This window comes from Natator depressus, chromosome 2, assembly GCF_965152275.1.
Source record: "Natator depressus isolate rNatDep1 chromosome 2, rNatDep2.hap1, whole genome shotgun sequence".
Classification (NCBI taxonomy): domain Eukaryota; kingdom Metazoa; phylum Chordata; order Testudines; family Cheloniidae; genus Natator; species Natator depressus.
This window is the reverse complement of record NC_134235.1, coordinates 242,207,240-242,224,650: the sequence shown is the minus strand read 5'-3', so window position 1 is coordinate 242,224,650 and position 17,411 is coordinate 242,207,240. Positions and strand designations below refer to the sequence as shown.

General features: G+C 40.0%; 1 protein-coding gene across 5 annotated transcripts in view; it reads left to right on the top strand.

Moving 5' to 3' along the window:
- Positions 1-17,411, top strand: part of ZMYND11 (zinc finger MYND-type containing 11) — a 160,477-nt gene that overhangs the window by 78,187 nt on the left and 64,879 nt on the right. For 4 of the 5 annotated variants that reach the window (XM_074946257.1, XM_074946253.1, XM_074946254.1 and 1 more), the window contains exon 2: positions 1,962-2,102. In XM_074946257.1, coding sequence (XP_074802358.1) covers positions 1,987-2,102 — 116 coding nt within the window. In that variant the 5' untranslated portion in view covers positions 1,962-1,986. Of the gene's footprint in view, positions 1-1,961; positions 2,103-15,777; positions 15,797-17,411 lie in introns of those variants that run through there. The other variant, XM_074946256.1, reaches the window with a different exon arrangement.

The window sequence follows — 17,411 nt, the reverse complement described above, 5'->3', positions numbered from 1 at the left end:
TGCTGGCTGGGCCGTTAAAAGTCTGGTCAGCGGCGCAGCAGAGCTAAGGCAGGCTCCCTGCCTGCACTGGCTCCATGCAGCTCCCGGAAGTGGCGACATGTCCCTGTGGCCCCTAGGCACAGGGAGGCTCTGCGCACTGGCTCTGCCCCAAGCGCCGGTTCCGCAGCGCCCATTGGCTGGGAACCGCGGTCAATGTGAGCTGCGGGGTCGGTGTCTGTGGGCGCGGGCAGCATGCACTGTGCAGAGCTGCCTGGCTGCATCTTTGCCTAGGGGCTGGACATGCTGGACGCTTCCGGGAACCTGCCTTAGCCCCGCTGTGCCACCGACCGGGAGTTGCTTGAGGTAAGCGCTGCCCAGCTGAAACCCACACACCCCAACCCCTCCTGCACCCCAACCCCCTGCCCCAGCACTGAGCTCCCTCCCACATCCAAACTAGCTCCCAGACCTCACATCCTGAAACCTCTGCCCCGAAACCTGAGCCCCCTCCTGCACTCCAAACCCCTCAGCCCCAGCCCAGAGCCCCCTCTTGCATCCCTCATCCCCAGACGCACCCCATAGCCCACACCCCCAGCCGGAGCTTGCACCCCCACCAACACCACAACCCCCAGCCTGGAGCCCCCTCCCACATCCTGAACCCTCATTTCTGGCCCCACCCTGTAGCCCACACTCCCAGCTGGAGCCCTCACCCTCTCCTGCATCCCAACCCCCTGCCCCAGCCCAGTGAAAGTAAGTGAGGGTGGGGGAGAGCGGGAGGGGGTCTGGAGTGTGTGGGGGCGGGGCCTCAGAGAAGGGGCAGGGCATGGGTGTTTGGTTTTGTGCAATTAGAAAATTGGCAACCCTATCACAAGTTACAGAATTATCAGGTCCCTTTAATTTTGGAATTTTGTGATTTTTATGCCTGAATACTCATCTTTAACATTGTACTGATATTATGGTAATTTTTGCATTTTATATATTCTTTTAGAGATGCTAAAGGTGATACTCTTGTCTCCCAGTTATAAGTATTCTAGTTATGTATCACTGAGTTCATTTTTAGGACACTAAGCTCAAAAATAAATTATGTATCTGTTAGTAGCAGCCATCAATCAGTTATTTCTCATTCAATAAGTAGTGGCACTGGAAGAAAGTTATTTAGTGGTCAATATGCATCATTAATCTTTTTGAGAAGGGGATTCTGTGCTGTAGGCGATTTTTAGATTATCTGTACCTCATTGCCTGCAGCTTTTGGAAAAATTGTAAACAAAGCCAGCTGCTTGTTATGTTACTGCTCATGGTTGGTTAGATGAGCAAATGGCATCGCAAGTGCTCTGCTTCTGTTGGTTTTAGTGTATAGTGGAAAATATCTTGTTCCAATTATTTTTTTAGTCCACTATCTTTCAAAATATGCTTTTAGTTTCTAAACAGAGAGTTGGGATTTTAAAATCCATATTAGTGATGGAAATGCACAAGAAGGACAAGGAGAAACGGTGTTGTCATATTAACTTTGGATAAAACTCACCCTGCTGCTGAAGGCTTTCAATAATGCTCTGTACTCCACTCAAGCACCATTTAAGCCCCTGTGTTAAAGGCTTAAAATAATGCAAGGGGCCCATACAGACCCCTGGGCCAGAGTTAATTTTACCCTTTTCAGGTAGATAGGAGACCAGTGAGGTTGATTATGAGCCAATTGATTTTTCATGAGCAGTTTGAGACTGCTAATTCCATCTATTTCCTGTTGGTTTAGTCATTTCACTACTCAATTTCATGTTTCTTTGGAATCTTTAATGTAAAAGAACCTGCCAATGAAACTTGTATTAGACACACAGTTTATGGTCTTGGAGCTGTCTGAACACAAAACATACTGCAATATACAAATTGGATTGCTATAGATTCATAACATTTCTCTGATAAAATTATTTTATGCAAGATAATCATGTAATCCATTTCATAATTCATGATAATTTTTTTTCTTTTTTTATCAGCTGCAGCTAAACAAGCAAACAGGTCATGGCACGCTTAACGAAAAGACGACAGGCAGATACAAAAGCTATCCAGCATCTTTGGGCAGCTATTGAAATAATCCGGAACCAGAAGCAAATTGCTAATATTGACCGTATTACAAAGTAAGTTGCATTTTATAATGAAAGATGATAAGGGGCAAAGAGATAATGTTAGTTATGTAAGCCTTGAAAAAAACACAATAGTCAACCTTGTTAGAGCTTGTGAAATGATTACATTCAGTACTGTTTCATTAATTGTTAAATTAACAAAAAATGTTAAAAACTGACTGTCTTTAAGTCCAATACTGAGGTATTAAATCTGACGAAGGGCCTATTCAATATTTGTTCACTTCATCATAAATCCATAGACAAAATAGAAGCAACATTGGTAGACTTCTGCTTATTCATTAGCCTGTGATCAGAGGGGAAATACTAGCTATAGAAAGTGAAGCAGAAAATGAGAATAAAAATATTTATAAATAGTGTTATAAAAGCTGAATTATTTTGGAACTGAGAGGATAACCTTTTTATTTAAAAAAGCCCCTGACCTCACTGAGATTATATTACCATACAGGAACCAAATTATGTGGGCCACATCCACACAATATGTACCTGTTTGGCCTTGAGGAAGTCACATGGGCAGCAGCTGTGTGATTGGGCCGCAAGTGAGCCGTGGGTTGAGAACCACTGAACTAGAATGTTGTTTGCTGCTAATGTTACTATTATGTATTTTGTGGTAGCACCCAAAATGTATTAGAGCTCTGCCCTGTAGAGCTTATAATTTGGGGTGTGAGAGGAAACAAACCCCCACAACATTAATATAGGTCTTTTGAATAAGATGGGCCAATCAGTGCAATCAAAGATTGGGGTTTTGTGTGCCCTGGTTTCGCTTTATTACCAGAATTTTTAGATCTACACATACACAGCATATACTGAAAAGATATCTATATGAATAACTTTTAAAAGGTGCATAACTACAGGTTGGTGATCTGTTTTATTGACATGGTTTGGAAGTTCTGTGTTAGGCGTTGGAAAGCATCTCTAGGGTTATAAAGCCAGAGAATGTAGTAAACAACAAATAAGATGAAAGCAAATAGATGAAATCCTGAGGGAGTGATAGTACTGTGCCTAGTTCCTATAAGTTTTAACAGAGAAATGCATCATTAAAATAAGAAGCATCTACTGGGACATGAAAATTCTACCAAAGGAGCCAGGTTAGCCTGATGGAGAAGACCATATACATGGGGAATTTGACTTTTCCAGCTCATTTCAATTGGAGAGTCTCAGGGTTTTACAAGCATTACTTAATCAAGCCTCAGAACATCTCTAATACATAAGTAGGTATCACTATACACATTTAGAGAGATGTCAAGTGACTTACGCCAGGCCACATAATAACTCAGTGACAAGGTCGGGAATATAACCAAATACTCTATATGTTTATGAAGTGCAAACTGGCTTCCATTCAGCACAAGATGACTGTCAGAAATATGGGACGCTGAATTAGAGAAGTCATGAGGGTGCTATCTAGAGACACACCATGCCAAATTATTGATGTGGAGGAAGGATGATGGAAACATTTGGCTAAAAGGAATGGAAACCAGTCAGGGCCATTTAGTGTAGAAACCAGCAATAGAGATTCTGCTGTTAACAAATTGGAGGATGGTCAGGCTAAAAAGAAACAGGGTACAGTTGGTAACCCACTCAGTGAGCACAAGAAAGCCACTGAAGGTGAGTTATCAGAGAATAAGAAGAAGAGTCAAGCAATCTTAATAGCTTAATGGAGAAGACCATGGCCTGGGCTTTTTTGTAATCCAGAAAGAGTATGGATGGTGTGTTGCCTCTTGGTGCCAAGGCAACGGATGTGTCAAAGGTAAAGGGTTGCATGAAAAAGTTTGCGAATGTTAAAATATCAGTCCAGATGATTACTGGCAACACAAGACTGAAGGGAAATTTGTCCTCGATTCTATCAACTTTATAGTCTTGAGAAGAGAACTCAAAACAGGACACACACACACAGATAGATGTCTTAAAGATCCTTCCAGTGCAAAGCGCTAGTGAAGGAAGAAGAAAAGTGATGCTGGAGACTAATGAGATGAATGACAAAGTATGTTCTATAGACATGAATCCCAAAGCCTTAAGAAATATTAGAATGCTCTCTCTGTGATGAGAACTGAATGGCTTAGGTGATAACAGCTTCCTTGGTTCAAGGCTCATTTATGCAAGTAAAATAATAGTGGAGCTGTTGCTTAATAAGTGTACACTGGTGTCTGTGTGCAAATGCAAAAGTGGCTAATAAGCGAAGTGAGTTACAAGTGATGCTAAGTGATGGATAATATGACTTGGTGTGCACAACTAGAACTTGGGAGGGTGTGATTCTCACAAGTAGGATGTTAACACTGTTGACAACGTTAACTCTATGGGATTTGTTAGAGGGGTGACTTTGCACATTACAAATATTTACAAGACTAGACAATACAATAATTCTGAGAGTCACAGTGGTGTGAAATATTCTTGGAAAAGGACACAGAAAATAAAGGATCAGTTTATGTGAATATCTGTTACTCTCAAAACAGTGTACTCAGTAATGCACTAGTTGAGAAATATGGACCATGAAAAAAATTCCTAAGTTAGAAAGAAGACATACTCATTGTAACAGGGGGGCACTCACTTCGAGTGCCTCCTAGCAGCTGAGTATGGTACTGCAATCTTTTCCCCACTCCTGGTCCCCTGTAGGTTGCCATCTTCGCTGGGCAGGTCTCCAGTGGCTCAAGGCACACAGTCAAAAATGGATCCCTTCCAGGGGACCAAATGTCCAACAGAACTATCTCCCATCTTAAGTAAGTGCAGCCACTCAAGCTACTGTGAGAAGAGAAGAGCTCCCCTCCCCTAGAACTGACCTGCAGCTCCTTTTATCTGAGCCTGCTGAACTCTGATTGGCTGCTTTCATGAGGCCCCATCTAGGCAAGCCTGGAGGACCCACCTCCACTGCTCCTTCCTGCAGCCGGGCATAGTAGGACTGTAGAGCCTTCAGGAGGAGACCATGAGGAGCCAGGTACACCCCATTACACTCATGATCTGGAATGTGGAGACACCATCCTGAATCTACTTTTTACCAACAGAAAGGAACTGATTGAGAATATGAAAAGGGGGCTAAGTGTTAATGATAATGAGCTACACTAACTCAAAAGTGGATTCATGGAAAACAAAAATACAAATGGTACTGGATCTTAGAAAATACACCTTGGGGAATTAAGAAACCATCTCACATGGAAGTATGAAAATCCATGAATGTGGAAAAAACTGGCATACTAGCAGACATCATAATTAAGATGTAAGAGATTACAATTCCACTGAAATATAAAATATAGAAAGCAAGAAAAAGTCAGTGTGGTTTTATAAGGAATTCTTCAAATATCTGAAGATGGAAGAATTGGAAGTTGGAACATGAGAGAACCAAAGTAGAATCTTCAGAACTAGCCAAGACTTGCAAGGAAAATGCGGTGGGGGGAGGAGAGGGAAGGAAAGGACTTTTTAATATGTATTGGGAAGCTCTATAGAGAAAAGAGGCCCATTAATTAAAGGACTAAATCAAGTATGATTCTGTTGAACTGCTCTTTAAAATTGATGAGGAAAAATAAAAAGAAAATGTACAATTAGAAAGTAATTGAAAACTGTCATTTATTGCTGTAAAATGGAGGGAAAGAATCACTTGGAAAATATGCGTACACAAATCAGGGCCTTTAGGGAATTAGCTAATTAACTTACTGAACTTCTGGCAATTCTTTTTGAAAAGTCATTGACAATTGGAGGAGGTATCAGGAAACAAAAACCTAAATTCAACTTCAAATGGGAGGAAAATTAAGGGATAAAATATGTTAGTAATTAGAGTACAATATAAATGCTTAAATAACAGAAAAGCGAAGTGTGAACAGCATGCATCTGCGAGGGACAATATCATAGAATCATAGAAGGTTAGGGTTGGAAGAGACCTCAGGAGGTCATCTAGTCCAATCCCCTGCTCAAAGCAGGACTAACACCAAATAAATCATGCCAGCCAAGGCTTTGTCAAGCCAGGCCTTAAAAACCTCTAAGGATGGTGATTCCATCACCTCCCAAGCTTGTCTATCATGATAGACAATCTTGATGGCTTTTTAAAAATATATAAATTTTAAAAAATCAGAAGATGAAGGGAATTCAATAGCTGTTCTGTCTATGTTTTAATAAAGCATGTAGTGATTTAACAAGGAACTGTAGCTTATTTGGATATTTAATTCAAATTTATTGGATATAAGCACTATACCCGGGATTGAAACTAGCTAAAAGTCTGTGAGCAAAGGGTAACAATAAATAGCATTGTACCAAGTTCTGGGGAATTAGTAATAACGATTATACAGTAATCACCTTTTTAAAATAGTGTTAAAAAACATGATCGAATGGATGTCACATCTCATCTGTATATACAGTTCAGTGCGTTGGGGTTTTGGTTAGACTGTTTTCCTTAAGGATAGTAAAACTTTTATTTAAATGTAAAATATAACAATTGGAGAAGATCCTCAGCTGGTTTAAATTGTCAGAGGCCCCTTGACTTCAGCTGAGCTACAACATCTTACACAAGTTGAGGATTTGGTGCTTGATATTTCATAACTATGGGTTTGTCCCCATGGTGCTTTAGTCCATACCAGAGGGGGGTGTAAATTTTAATCTGCAGTTTGTGTGTCACACAGTAGTTTGCCCATGTGGACCCTGCTGGCACGCATTAAAAGTTCCCTAGTGTGCATTAACGTAGTACTGTTTGAAATGGAACTACATAAATATGCACTTTTAGTGCATGCCAGCAGAGTTCTCATGGACCAGTTAGTGCACAACACTCTAGTGCTTAATAAAATTCACACCCCTCTGTTATGGACTAAATTATAACATAGACAAGTGCTAACTTGTGAAAATTATAAATGTTAATAGGAATGGTCTGGAAGTCCTACACTGACATAGTATTTCATAAATATCACTTTGTTATCCAAAAATATGTCGTGTCTAGTCCTGACATTAGGATAGTTTGACCCTAATCTGTCAGTTATATAGATAAGTATCACTGGGATTGATGATGCTCTAAACAGTAGCTGGGAATGGCTTCTGTCATGATAGCAGAGCTTTGACTTATTGTCCACATTTGTGTGTGCAGCAAGAATGATATTTGTGCTTTTCCTTCCTCAGTTTTTTCTCACCCCTTTAGCTTCCATCAGTTTTGGAATTGGGGTAACCTGAAAAAAGGAATTACAATGGGTTACAATGCACTAGGCTTTCACCTCTGGAGATCGCAGTTCAGGTACTAACTAAAATCACAAGCGAAAATAAGTTTGGCCCCATTTTAGTCCCTACATGTGTACATTTCAAAACCACCACATAATTTGGCAGCATTGGCACTGCTTACTGAAGAGAAATCTAGGACTGGAACAGTAAACTGTTGCAGGTCAGGTTTGAGATTCATTGGCAAAGCAGTGGGGGTTGTTGCATAGGATCTGCTTGTATTATATTTGTCTCGAGCTAGTGCTTTTATTCCCTCATTGTCATTAGCCCTAAATTCACTCATACTTTAGGGAAAATATCAGCTCTCCTTGATAGAATTGGATGTTTGTGAATTTATACTTAGATTTAAATTTACATTAAATGATATAAATAATATTTGTACCTTTCGTAACTTTGAGGTTGAGGAATTATTGTTTCAGAAGTCTTACAAAATAATCCTGAGATGGTTTTAACACACAATGATGTATATGGGAATAGTTAGATGTCTACTTGAGAGAAAAGAAAAAAATCATGCATATTTAAATCACTAGAATAAAATATTGACTCTCATAGACACACAGCAGGTTGAGAAGTACTTCTGTACAGATACGTGTTCTCTCTAGATTTTCTAAGGTCTTTTGCAGCACCTTTATATTTCCCTCACAACTAATTGGGCTCATAAGACTTAATCAAGTGTTTTTCTCTATTTCTCTCAAGCTATTAGGAATCCGCACTAGCAATTTATGGTTATTTACTAATCTCTTATGGTTCCTACATTTACAGAGTTCAGAGAGACAATTATGTATCCAGTTATTTTTAGTAAAATGTATGATATCAGAAGAGGTAGTTCTAGTGTTTCTCTAAGATTTGATTTTGTAACCAATACTTGTTCTAGTTTCAAAATTAATATCGTCAAGATTTATGTGAAGAACTTCATTTCATATCAAATCTAAACAGAAAATATATCTTTTTCTCCCTTGCCTATAACTCTATGTTTCTCTTTCCCTCTACTACTATTTATGATTTACCTTGGTAATTATGTTATCCCTCTCAGTAAAGTGTTGTGGGATGCAATTGGTAAGAAAGATACTGTACAGAATAAAGTTGTATTACATTATATTAGATAATTCTTGTTATAAACAATGTTTTTCAAATAACCTGTGGTCTGAATTACTTTTCATATTCAGTAGCATTGGTGAGAAAGTACTTTGACAACATTCAGGATTTAGAAAAATACTTTATTTCTATAAATAAGTATGAAGTCCTTTAAAAAATAGTTCTTTTGCACTATCATTTTCAAATTAGGTGGCCTAAAGTTAGGTACCTAATTTCATATTCATATACTTAAATATAAATGACTATCAGAAATGCTGCGCACCCACAGCTCCAGTTGGCTTCATTGAAATTTGTGGGTAGTGAGCACATTTGAGATTTAGGCAACTTGTATTTATACAATTATTATAAAGTTCACTAAATGCATCTTGAGTAGTGAGGTGTGCTATTCAGTGTAAGGTTGGTTGAATCTGGCCTATTACAAATACTGATATTTCAAGAACACACACTTTAAAGCTTTACCCTAACAATTGATTTTATTTATGGTGACCTGCAAAACTAAATACAATTAAATCCTCAATTTCATCAGTATTAAAGTATATACGTTTCATAAATTGCATGCAGCATAGATACAAGCTCTGTAGACCTCTGCACTATTATTTGCCTGTTTGGACTATTAAACTAGCTCTAACGTTAGTGTTCTGGCTCCAAATGTTTTCACCAGTACAATTGATTGTGTTATAAAGCTATCTTGTTCATTACGCTGACCTCTAATTAGGTAAACTGTAATAGGTTTAACATACACTGCTGTGTCACTTATAGTTCTGTAACTTAGTTGCCAGGCGTGCAAACTGATGAGTAGTCACTCCTGCACTTATCAGTCAGATGTGTGAAAACTAGTGAGAGCACAGAACACTGGCACGCTCCTGAGTCAGCTCCTTCCTGCCTTGTCTCTGCATAGATTCACTTTACTTCCTGCTTCTGAAGAATTAAGCCAGAACAAAGCAGACTGCTAGTTCTGCTGGCAGGATCACATGCTGCTTATTCTTTTTAGCTGAACCCACTTTGAGGCTCTTCTTTTACTTGGGCTGTGTGTGCACTTGGGCCTATACTGATTTATTTAATTTATTTTTTACAATACCTCAGTTTTTTAGTTTTTTTGTTTTTTTAAATTTCCCTTAGCTTGGAAAGCTAGCCATGGAGCCAGCAAAAAAAGGCCTGCACTCTTCACTGGCAGCAGCACCTTCAAGGTGTCTCTCAATGAGTCTTTTTTCCCCATCTGTATTTATTCTGAGACCCTCTACAGAGAGGCAGTCATTGCTCCCGTGCCTGCAGCTGAATCACCCATAGACCTCTATGGTGTTTAACCACACCTCCTCGTGCACTCAGGGGAATATTCAGGGGAAGGAAACTGAGGGGCGTATGATATCTGAAGACTCTTAGGGGAATGCATAGGATGAAGCCCCTCACCGATGAAAATCATGGGGAAGCACAAGGAAGAAGACATGATAAGCCCAGCTCACGTGTGCCTACACTGCATTTCTGCAGAAGCTAGACTAAGTCATACTCAGCCCCTCCCCTGACCTTCAAAAATAATAATAAAAAATCTGGGCATTTCTTTTCCTTGTCGACATGGGCCTGCATCCTGTAGCAGCTGCCAGTAGAACTTCCAGACTGTTGGTTGGAGCAGGCCACACACTGTTCTCCTTGTTTTTATTGTCCATGTTTCAAAATACTGGGATGTTCAAACGTAGATATGACTTTAGTGCTTGAGCCAGGACCTCAAGACTCCCCCCAGAGTGTCTCTCCAGAAGAACTACCTGATTAGGCAAGTCGTCAGCTTCCAAAATGTCATTCCTTCCTGAGAAAAGGTTCAGAGAGTCAGGACTTGTGCCAGTTCGTTTTCCCCCAGCTGGGAGGATTTTGAATCAGTGGAGTTATATTCCAGGGATAACCAAAGACTATTTTTAACCAGACAAAGACTTAACATCATAGGGCTATAATGTTCAGATGGACTGACTCAAATGTCACACAAGCATAGGCACAACCAGTATCAGATACTAAGTCAAAGGCAGGACAGCGTACTTCATTGTGCAAGGAATAGCCAGTTCTAGGGCTTCTGTTTATATCTCGAGAAATAGGAAGTCACGTCCTGGAGGAAGGTAACTGATCACTGAGTTTCTGAGCAGGAACACTGGACAACAAAACAGATGAAATTGTCAAAGGCATCAGTGCCCTAGAGTTTCAAATGGTGAAAATGGCTCTGGTAGTCTTACATCAGTTTTGTTTTCATTATCATATTTTCCTTTATATTGAAAACATAGCAGTAGTCGCCTAAGTCAACTGATTATAATGCTCAAAGAGTAAAATAGGTACAGGAGGCCCTACAACTGTTCTTTTCCCCTCAGCACCCCACAAATACTGAAATAGCTGAATCCAGCAGCCTATTGACTCAGCCAAAATGCATCCCAGTGAATGGACTCTAAGGGAAAAGGCTTGCCTCTTCCATCTCTGATCTAGAGATTTGGTCCTGGCAACCAGAGATGTATTTTGGTCAGGAAAACCCAGAAAACAACGAACTTACGTTGCGTAGTCCAAGACCCAAGGACAGTAGCACAGGGCAACATCTCCAGTTAATGGAGTTTCATCCTAGTATGTGTGTTCCCCTACATCACTCCCTCTCTACCAGTCTGAGGTTCCTTTGCAAGACAAAGCACATCTGCTCAACTGGCCATGAAGGGTGTAGTTTTGTGGATTTGTAACTGGTGACTTTAGAATCATCAGTCCTTCTAACCTTTTTCTCCTGCCTTGTGTCACAAGAAACCTTCACCTCTCCCAGATCAACTCAGTCTATCATTGTGGCTCCTGACCAAGTGATGTTCTAGGAGCTTGGTCTTTTACACCAGGTTGTCTACATCTTGCTGTTGCCCAGAAGAAAAGAGGCTGTGGGCAATCTTCTCTACATCAAGCTCAGATGCGGTGAGCAGGCTAAGAATGTTTCTTTCCCTTTATTCTGAGCTTTTTCAAGGGATGGTGTGATACAGGCCTGGCCTACCAGCGCGCTGATACTGACATCATGTGCTCTGTGCTTCTCTCTTGGTGTCTTGGTTTTCTGAAGCTGCTGTCTGTTTTTCCCCAGGCCAGTTCTACTTTCCCACACTGGAGCCAAAATTAGTGTTGGGCTCACACAATTTACTTCCTTTGAGCTTTTCAACTCTGTCATCCTTCCCCTAACATCCTGGAAGGTGGTGGTCCTTTGGAAGGAATCTCCCGGCCTGTGAAATAGTGGAGCTGGCTGCTCTCTCACTGGTCTTTCCTTGTATTTCTCTAATAAAGTAGACTGATGTATTTTTAAGGCCATAACTGATCATCTAGTCTGGCCTCATGCATAACGTAGCCCATAGGACTGCCCTGCATTAATTCCTGCTTCAAACCCAATAGCTGTGGGCCTTACCCTAATCTCCGTCCCATAAGAACAGCCATAATGGTTCATCTAGTCCAGTATCCTGTCTTCCAACAGTGGCCAATGCCAGATGCTTCAGAGGGAATGAACAGAATAGGGAAATTACCAAGTGATCCATTCACTGTCATCAAGTCCTACCATCTGCAGTCAGAGGCTTAGGGACACGCAGAGGGGTTGCATCTCTGACCACCTTGGCTAATAGCTATTGATGGACTTATCCTCCATGAGCTTATTTAATTTTTTTTAATCCAGTTGTAGTTTTTTGCCTTCACAGCTTCCCCCCATAATGAATTCTACAGGTTAACTGTGAGTTGCATGAAGTACTTATGTACTTCCAGCTCAATGTGCAGTGGCAGTCAAAAAAGCTAACAGAATGTTGGTAATCGTTAGGAAAGGGATAGATAATAAGACAGAAAATATCATATTGTGTCTATATAAATCCATAGTATGCCCACATCTTGAATACTGCATGCAAATATGTTCGCCCTATCTCAAAAAAAAAATATTGGAATTGGAAATGGTACAGAAAAGGGCAACAAAATGATTAGGGGTATGGAACAGCTTCCATATGAGGAGAGATTAATAAAAGTGGGACGTTTCAGCTTGGAAAAGAGACGAGTAAGGGGGGATATGATAGAGGTCTATGAAATCATGACTGGTGTGGAGAAAGTAAATAAGGAAGTGTTATTTACTCCTCATAACACATAATTATTAGGCAGCAGGTTTATAACAAACAAAGGGAAGTATTTCTTCACACAATGCACAGTCAGCCTATGGAACTCTTTGCCAGAGGATATTGTGAAGGCCAAGACTATAACAGGGTCCAAAAATAACAAGATAAGTTCATGAAGGATAGGTCCATCAATGGCTATTTTCCAGGATGAGCAGGAATGCAAAACCGTGCTCTGAAGTGTCTCTAGCTTCTGTTTGCCAGAAGCTGAGAATGCGTGACGGGTGGATCACTTGATGATTACCTATTCTGTTCATTCCCTCTGAAGCGTCTGGCATTGGCCACTGTTGGAAGACAGGATACTGGACTAGATGGATCATTGGTCTGACCCAGTATGGCTGTTCTTATGTTTGTTTTAAAACTTCTGTCTATTAATTTCATTGGGTGATCCCTGGTTCTTATGTTATGTGAAGGGGTAGGTAACAGTTCTCTGTTCACTTTCTCCACACCATTCATGATTTTATCATATCCCCCCTTAGTCATCTCTTTTCCAAGTTGAATAGTCCAGTCTTTTTAATCTTTCCTCATATGGAAGCTGTTCCGTACCGTTAATCATTTTTGTTGCCTTTCTCTGTACCCTTTCCTTTATCTGTGAAGCTGCGCCATTGCCCAGAGTGCTAGGGTGCAGATAGAGAAGCTATGCTTTTCTTTGCTATGTAGAGGGCTATTAATATTTACCTCCACCATTCCATTGAATATGGAAAATCGCAAAACTCCATCATCCTAGTTGAAGATCCTGAAAAGGGTTCAATGGCCCAATGTTTGCAGAGGACAACAAGGTAGGAGGCCTCTCCTCACTTCGATATAAAGTTAATTTGGCTAGGGCTGTTGTGGACTGCCCCAGGCAGTGAGCGTTGGAAGCCTATGGTTTCAGTAAAGTTCCTTTCCAGTTCCACCAGTTTGTTAGTTGAATCTGTCTTTTTTTGTTGAATTTTTAATGACGGGAGGCAGAATTGGGTTCTCTTAATCCTACTACCCTGATGGCTCTGTATAGCACCTAGCATGTTGATTTCCCTCTCTGTGTTTCTCTGCCTTTTGGTTGGGGATATGTTGCTCAGATGATATCAGTCTGCATCTTGCAAAGAAATACAGATATCAGTCTGTATTTCTTGTGTGGTAACTCCTTTCTGACTGTTGACTGAAGGATGATATCAGTCTATACTGATCATAGAACCAAGTCATTGAAAGGAGAATTTCTTGTGTGGTAACTCTTTTCTGTGGTTCACTTCTACTGATGTAGATACCCACCTTGGCCTTGTCAGATCTGTTTTAGTTCTGTGGGGCTGTTTTTGTTAAGTTCTATTTTGATTTAAGTTACAGCTCAGTTGAATCTCTGAGGCTGTGTCTACACTACCATGGTAAGTCAACCTATGCTACGCAACTCCAGCTACATGAATAATGTAGTTGGAGTCAGTGTACCTTAGTTCGTGTTACCGTGGGGTCTACACCATGGGGGGGGTCAATGGGAAAAACTCTCCTGTCGACTTACCTTACTCTTCTTGTTGGGGGTAGAGTACGGGGTCGACTGGAGAGCGATCTGCTGTTAATTTGGCGGGTGTTCACTAGACCGACTAAATTGACCGCTGGTGGATCAATCTCAGAGCGTCGATCCTGGCTGTAGTGTAGGTGTAGCCTGAGAAGAGGGGAGGCATTAATCCTATAGAGGGTGTCAAAACTCTGTCCTTCTATGGGTACTCTGTTTGTTAGGTACATGGCAGAGTGTACCTGATGGGATTATATCACAGAGAAGAATTACTAGATACGAAATTCTACTCTATTGACTTGAGATTTTCTGATTACCAAAATGAGGTTGAGTCAGCTGCAGTTTTAGATTGTGTGTGTGCCCTTCCCATTCCATAATTAGCTCTGAAAGCGGGGGTGTATGTGTGTGTTCTTCTCTGAATATCATTCTGGGAAGTTTCTCCACACGCTAAGGGCAATTAACAGCGACAGATCTCCTTTTGTTGAGCTGTCCAGTTCCTGGGCTGAGTTTCCCCAGAAGGCACATTTCTAGGAGTGCTGATTAAGCAAGCTGAGGGACAAGCAGACTGAACTGGTAGGGAATGGCCTCAAAATGGGATGAATGAGCATATATAATGGAATGACAAGATAGTGCTTCAAAACTTAAGATGATCTCACTTAAACCAGAAGATCTGGTTTGCTTACTATGTGCTTGCTTCAGGATCAGAAACCATTTAGAAAATCTGACTGTCACTGCTGATGGCATTTCTGGCTTTGATGAAAATGTAAATCTCCCTAGCGTTCTTCATATCACAACTCATTACTTATACATAAACAATAGAAAGTAATAACAATGATTAAGAAAGCAGATTATCTTTGAATTTATGACCAGGTAATCCTGTTACCTGTGTCTGAAATTTTTTGACTGAAATTATCATTTTGTTGCTATTTCAATTTCTTTTCCTTTGTCAGATTGTTCTTCTCAAAATGTCTTTTGTCTTACTATTAGTTATGAGTAGGTTTATCTGAAAACTGCTGTTTGAGATAAGGTATCTTGCTATCCAGAGGAATATAGTACAATTATTGCATTATTTTACTTCTGGCTGGTGTTATTAGATCATTTCTCTTATCTTTCTTTACTGTTCTTCTTGGTGTATTTTTAACCATAGTAGCAGAAAGGCATATATCAGTTGTTGAAAGGGAGCTCTTCCAAGATCTAGCATTTGATATCAAACCATGGTGAATTCCAACCTGACAGAATAGGTAAGGCGATGAAGCAAGTTAAGGAAACCTGAAATTTTGGCAGGTGAAAAGGGAAAGGGAGATAGTATCATGAAGTATTTTCCATAACACATAGTGTAAAAAGCACTTCTGTGTTCTGTACAGTTCAACAAAGGTGTGTGATGTGAGCATTACACAGAGACAACCAGAACATTATTGTCCCAATCACAGAAACACACAATGAAGAGATGATACTAAGGGCTAGTCTACACTTAACAGCACTGCAGCACTTAGTGAAGACGCCACCTATGCCAACGGGAGAGATTCTCTTGTCTGTGTAGGTACTCCATCTCCCTGAGAGGCGGGAGTTATGTCGACGTGAGCACTTTTCCTGTTGACATAGCACTGTCTACGCTGGGGGTTAAGACAGTAGTTATACCAACGTAAGTTGGTAGTGTAGACCAAGCCTAAGGAAAACCCTGTGTTTGAATCTCTCTTTAACAGCCATGAACTCTTTCTGTTACAGAGACAAGAATAAGGTGCTGTTTTTCTCTGATCTTGTTAAATCAATCCCCTTTCCTACATTACTTTATTTTTCCTAAGGTAAGCTGCATGAAATTGATAATATTGTAGTTGGTGCCTTTGGCTCAGAAAATGTTTTTCCTGTTCTCCTAGCACTGTTTTTTATAGTAGACTAAACTTTGTACATACACTTCTTGAAACTAGAAGCCCTAAGTCTTGTAAATATTCAGTGTTAGACCACCCTAGGAAGAACAAAAATGTCCTTTATGCTTTTGTGAGCATTCAGTTAGTTAATTTAAAGATCAGTATACTCATAAAGCAAAGAAATATATAAGAAAACTCTCTATATAAGAATATATAAATATATAAGAAACTGGTCATTTGTACAAAAATCTGATACCAAGGTAAAATTTCAAATTAGTAATTTATAATATTTCTTCATTTTATATGTAAACACATAGAAATGCATTGCAAATAAGTATATTTATAGGCACCAGAGTGTTAGTCTTTCTTGGACTGATTAATTGGTTTTTATGTTGATAGTTTTTATATTATTTGTGTATATGACTCACTCAGGTTGAAAATTTGAAAGGCTTTTGAAATGCAGAGCTATAAACCAGTGCAAATTAGTAGAAGGAAAATTTAAAAACTAGCTGAAAAAAGTGATATTAAGTCTAATCAATTTTGCATTGTAACTTTGCACAAAATTATGGTGGTATATTAATGTCTGGATTAAAGAGTGAGGCAATATTCAACATAATAATGAAGATTCTTAACATCTGGGCTCACAGAGACACATAAGACTATGAGAGAAGGGAGTAATTAAGCTGAACTCTCACATCTTGCTGGACCTCTGAAGAACACTGACAGGCTGGCATCAGCTGGCCGGCACAAAGATCTTTCTATGATGGAAATGTTTCATCTTGTTTAATCAGTATTCCCCGTAATTTGGTTTAGAGTCTAGACAGCTACACTTTTCATAATGCTTTAGTCTAGCTGGTTTATGTTCTGCTTAACATTAATTTTATTTGTGATTTCATCTTTATGTTCTACCCTAAGCAACATAAAATGTAAAATGCCTAGGTTTGGTTGTGTCAACTGTTCCTATTAACAGTCACTTTCAGACACCTCTGAGAAAAATAAATCTACCTTTGATCCTAAGGGAGATGGAAACGGCATGGGAGAAATTTATTTGAGTACCAGTAGGAGGAGAGAGGTTGTGATCCCCTGCTGGAAGGTGATGTGAAGAAACTGGCTGCAGTTAATGTGGGTGCTAGAAGAGTTAAAAGTCTTAAATTGTTAATAGCCCTGGTTAAAATATCACCCCGGCATTTAACATCTATAGATTAAGATACTTTTCCTTCCATGTTGTCTTTATACAGTCCACATTTGCAGCCAAATGACATTGGACAGTGATCTTGTTGAATCACATTAACTTAGCCGCTTAATGAAAAACATCACAGGAAAACCTAGGTTCTGTATGCAGTGGTATTGGTGACTTACAGAGAAGAGTGCAACCCTGTTAAGTCTGTATTGAAACCAATGCCCAGCCAGGTATTATGGGACATTAAATTGATGCAGATGACATGTGAGATCCTCAGTCTAGTTGAATTAAGATTGATGCAGGAGCTAGGGTGGAGGGCCATTACACAGGCAAGGATTGATGGAGCACAAGGGCACTCCAGCCATGCCCTCG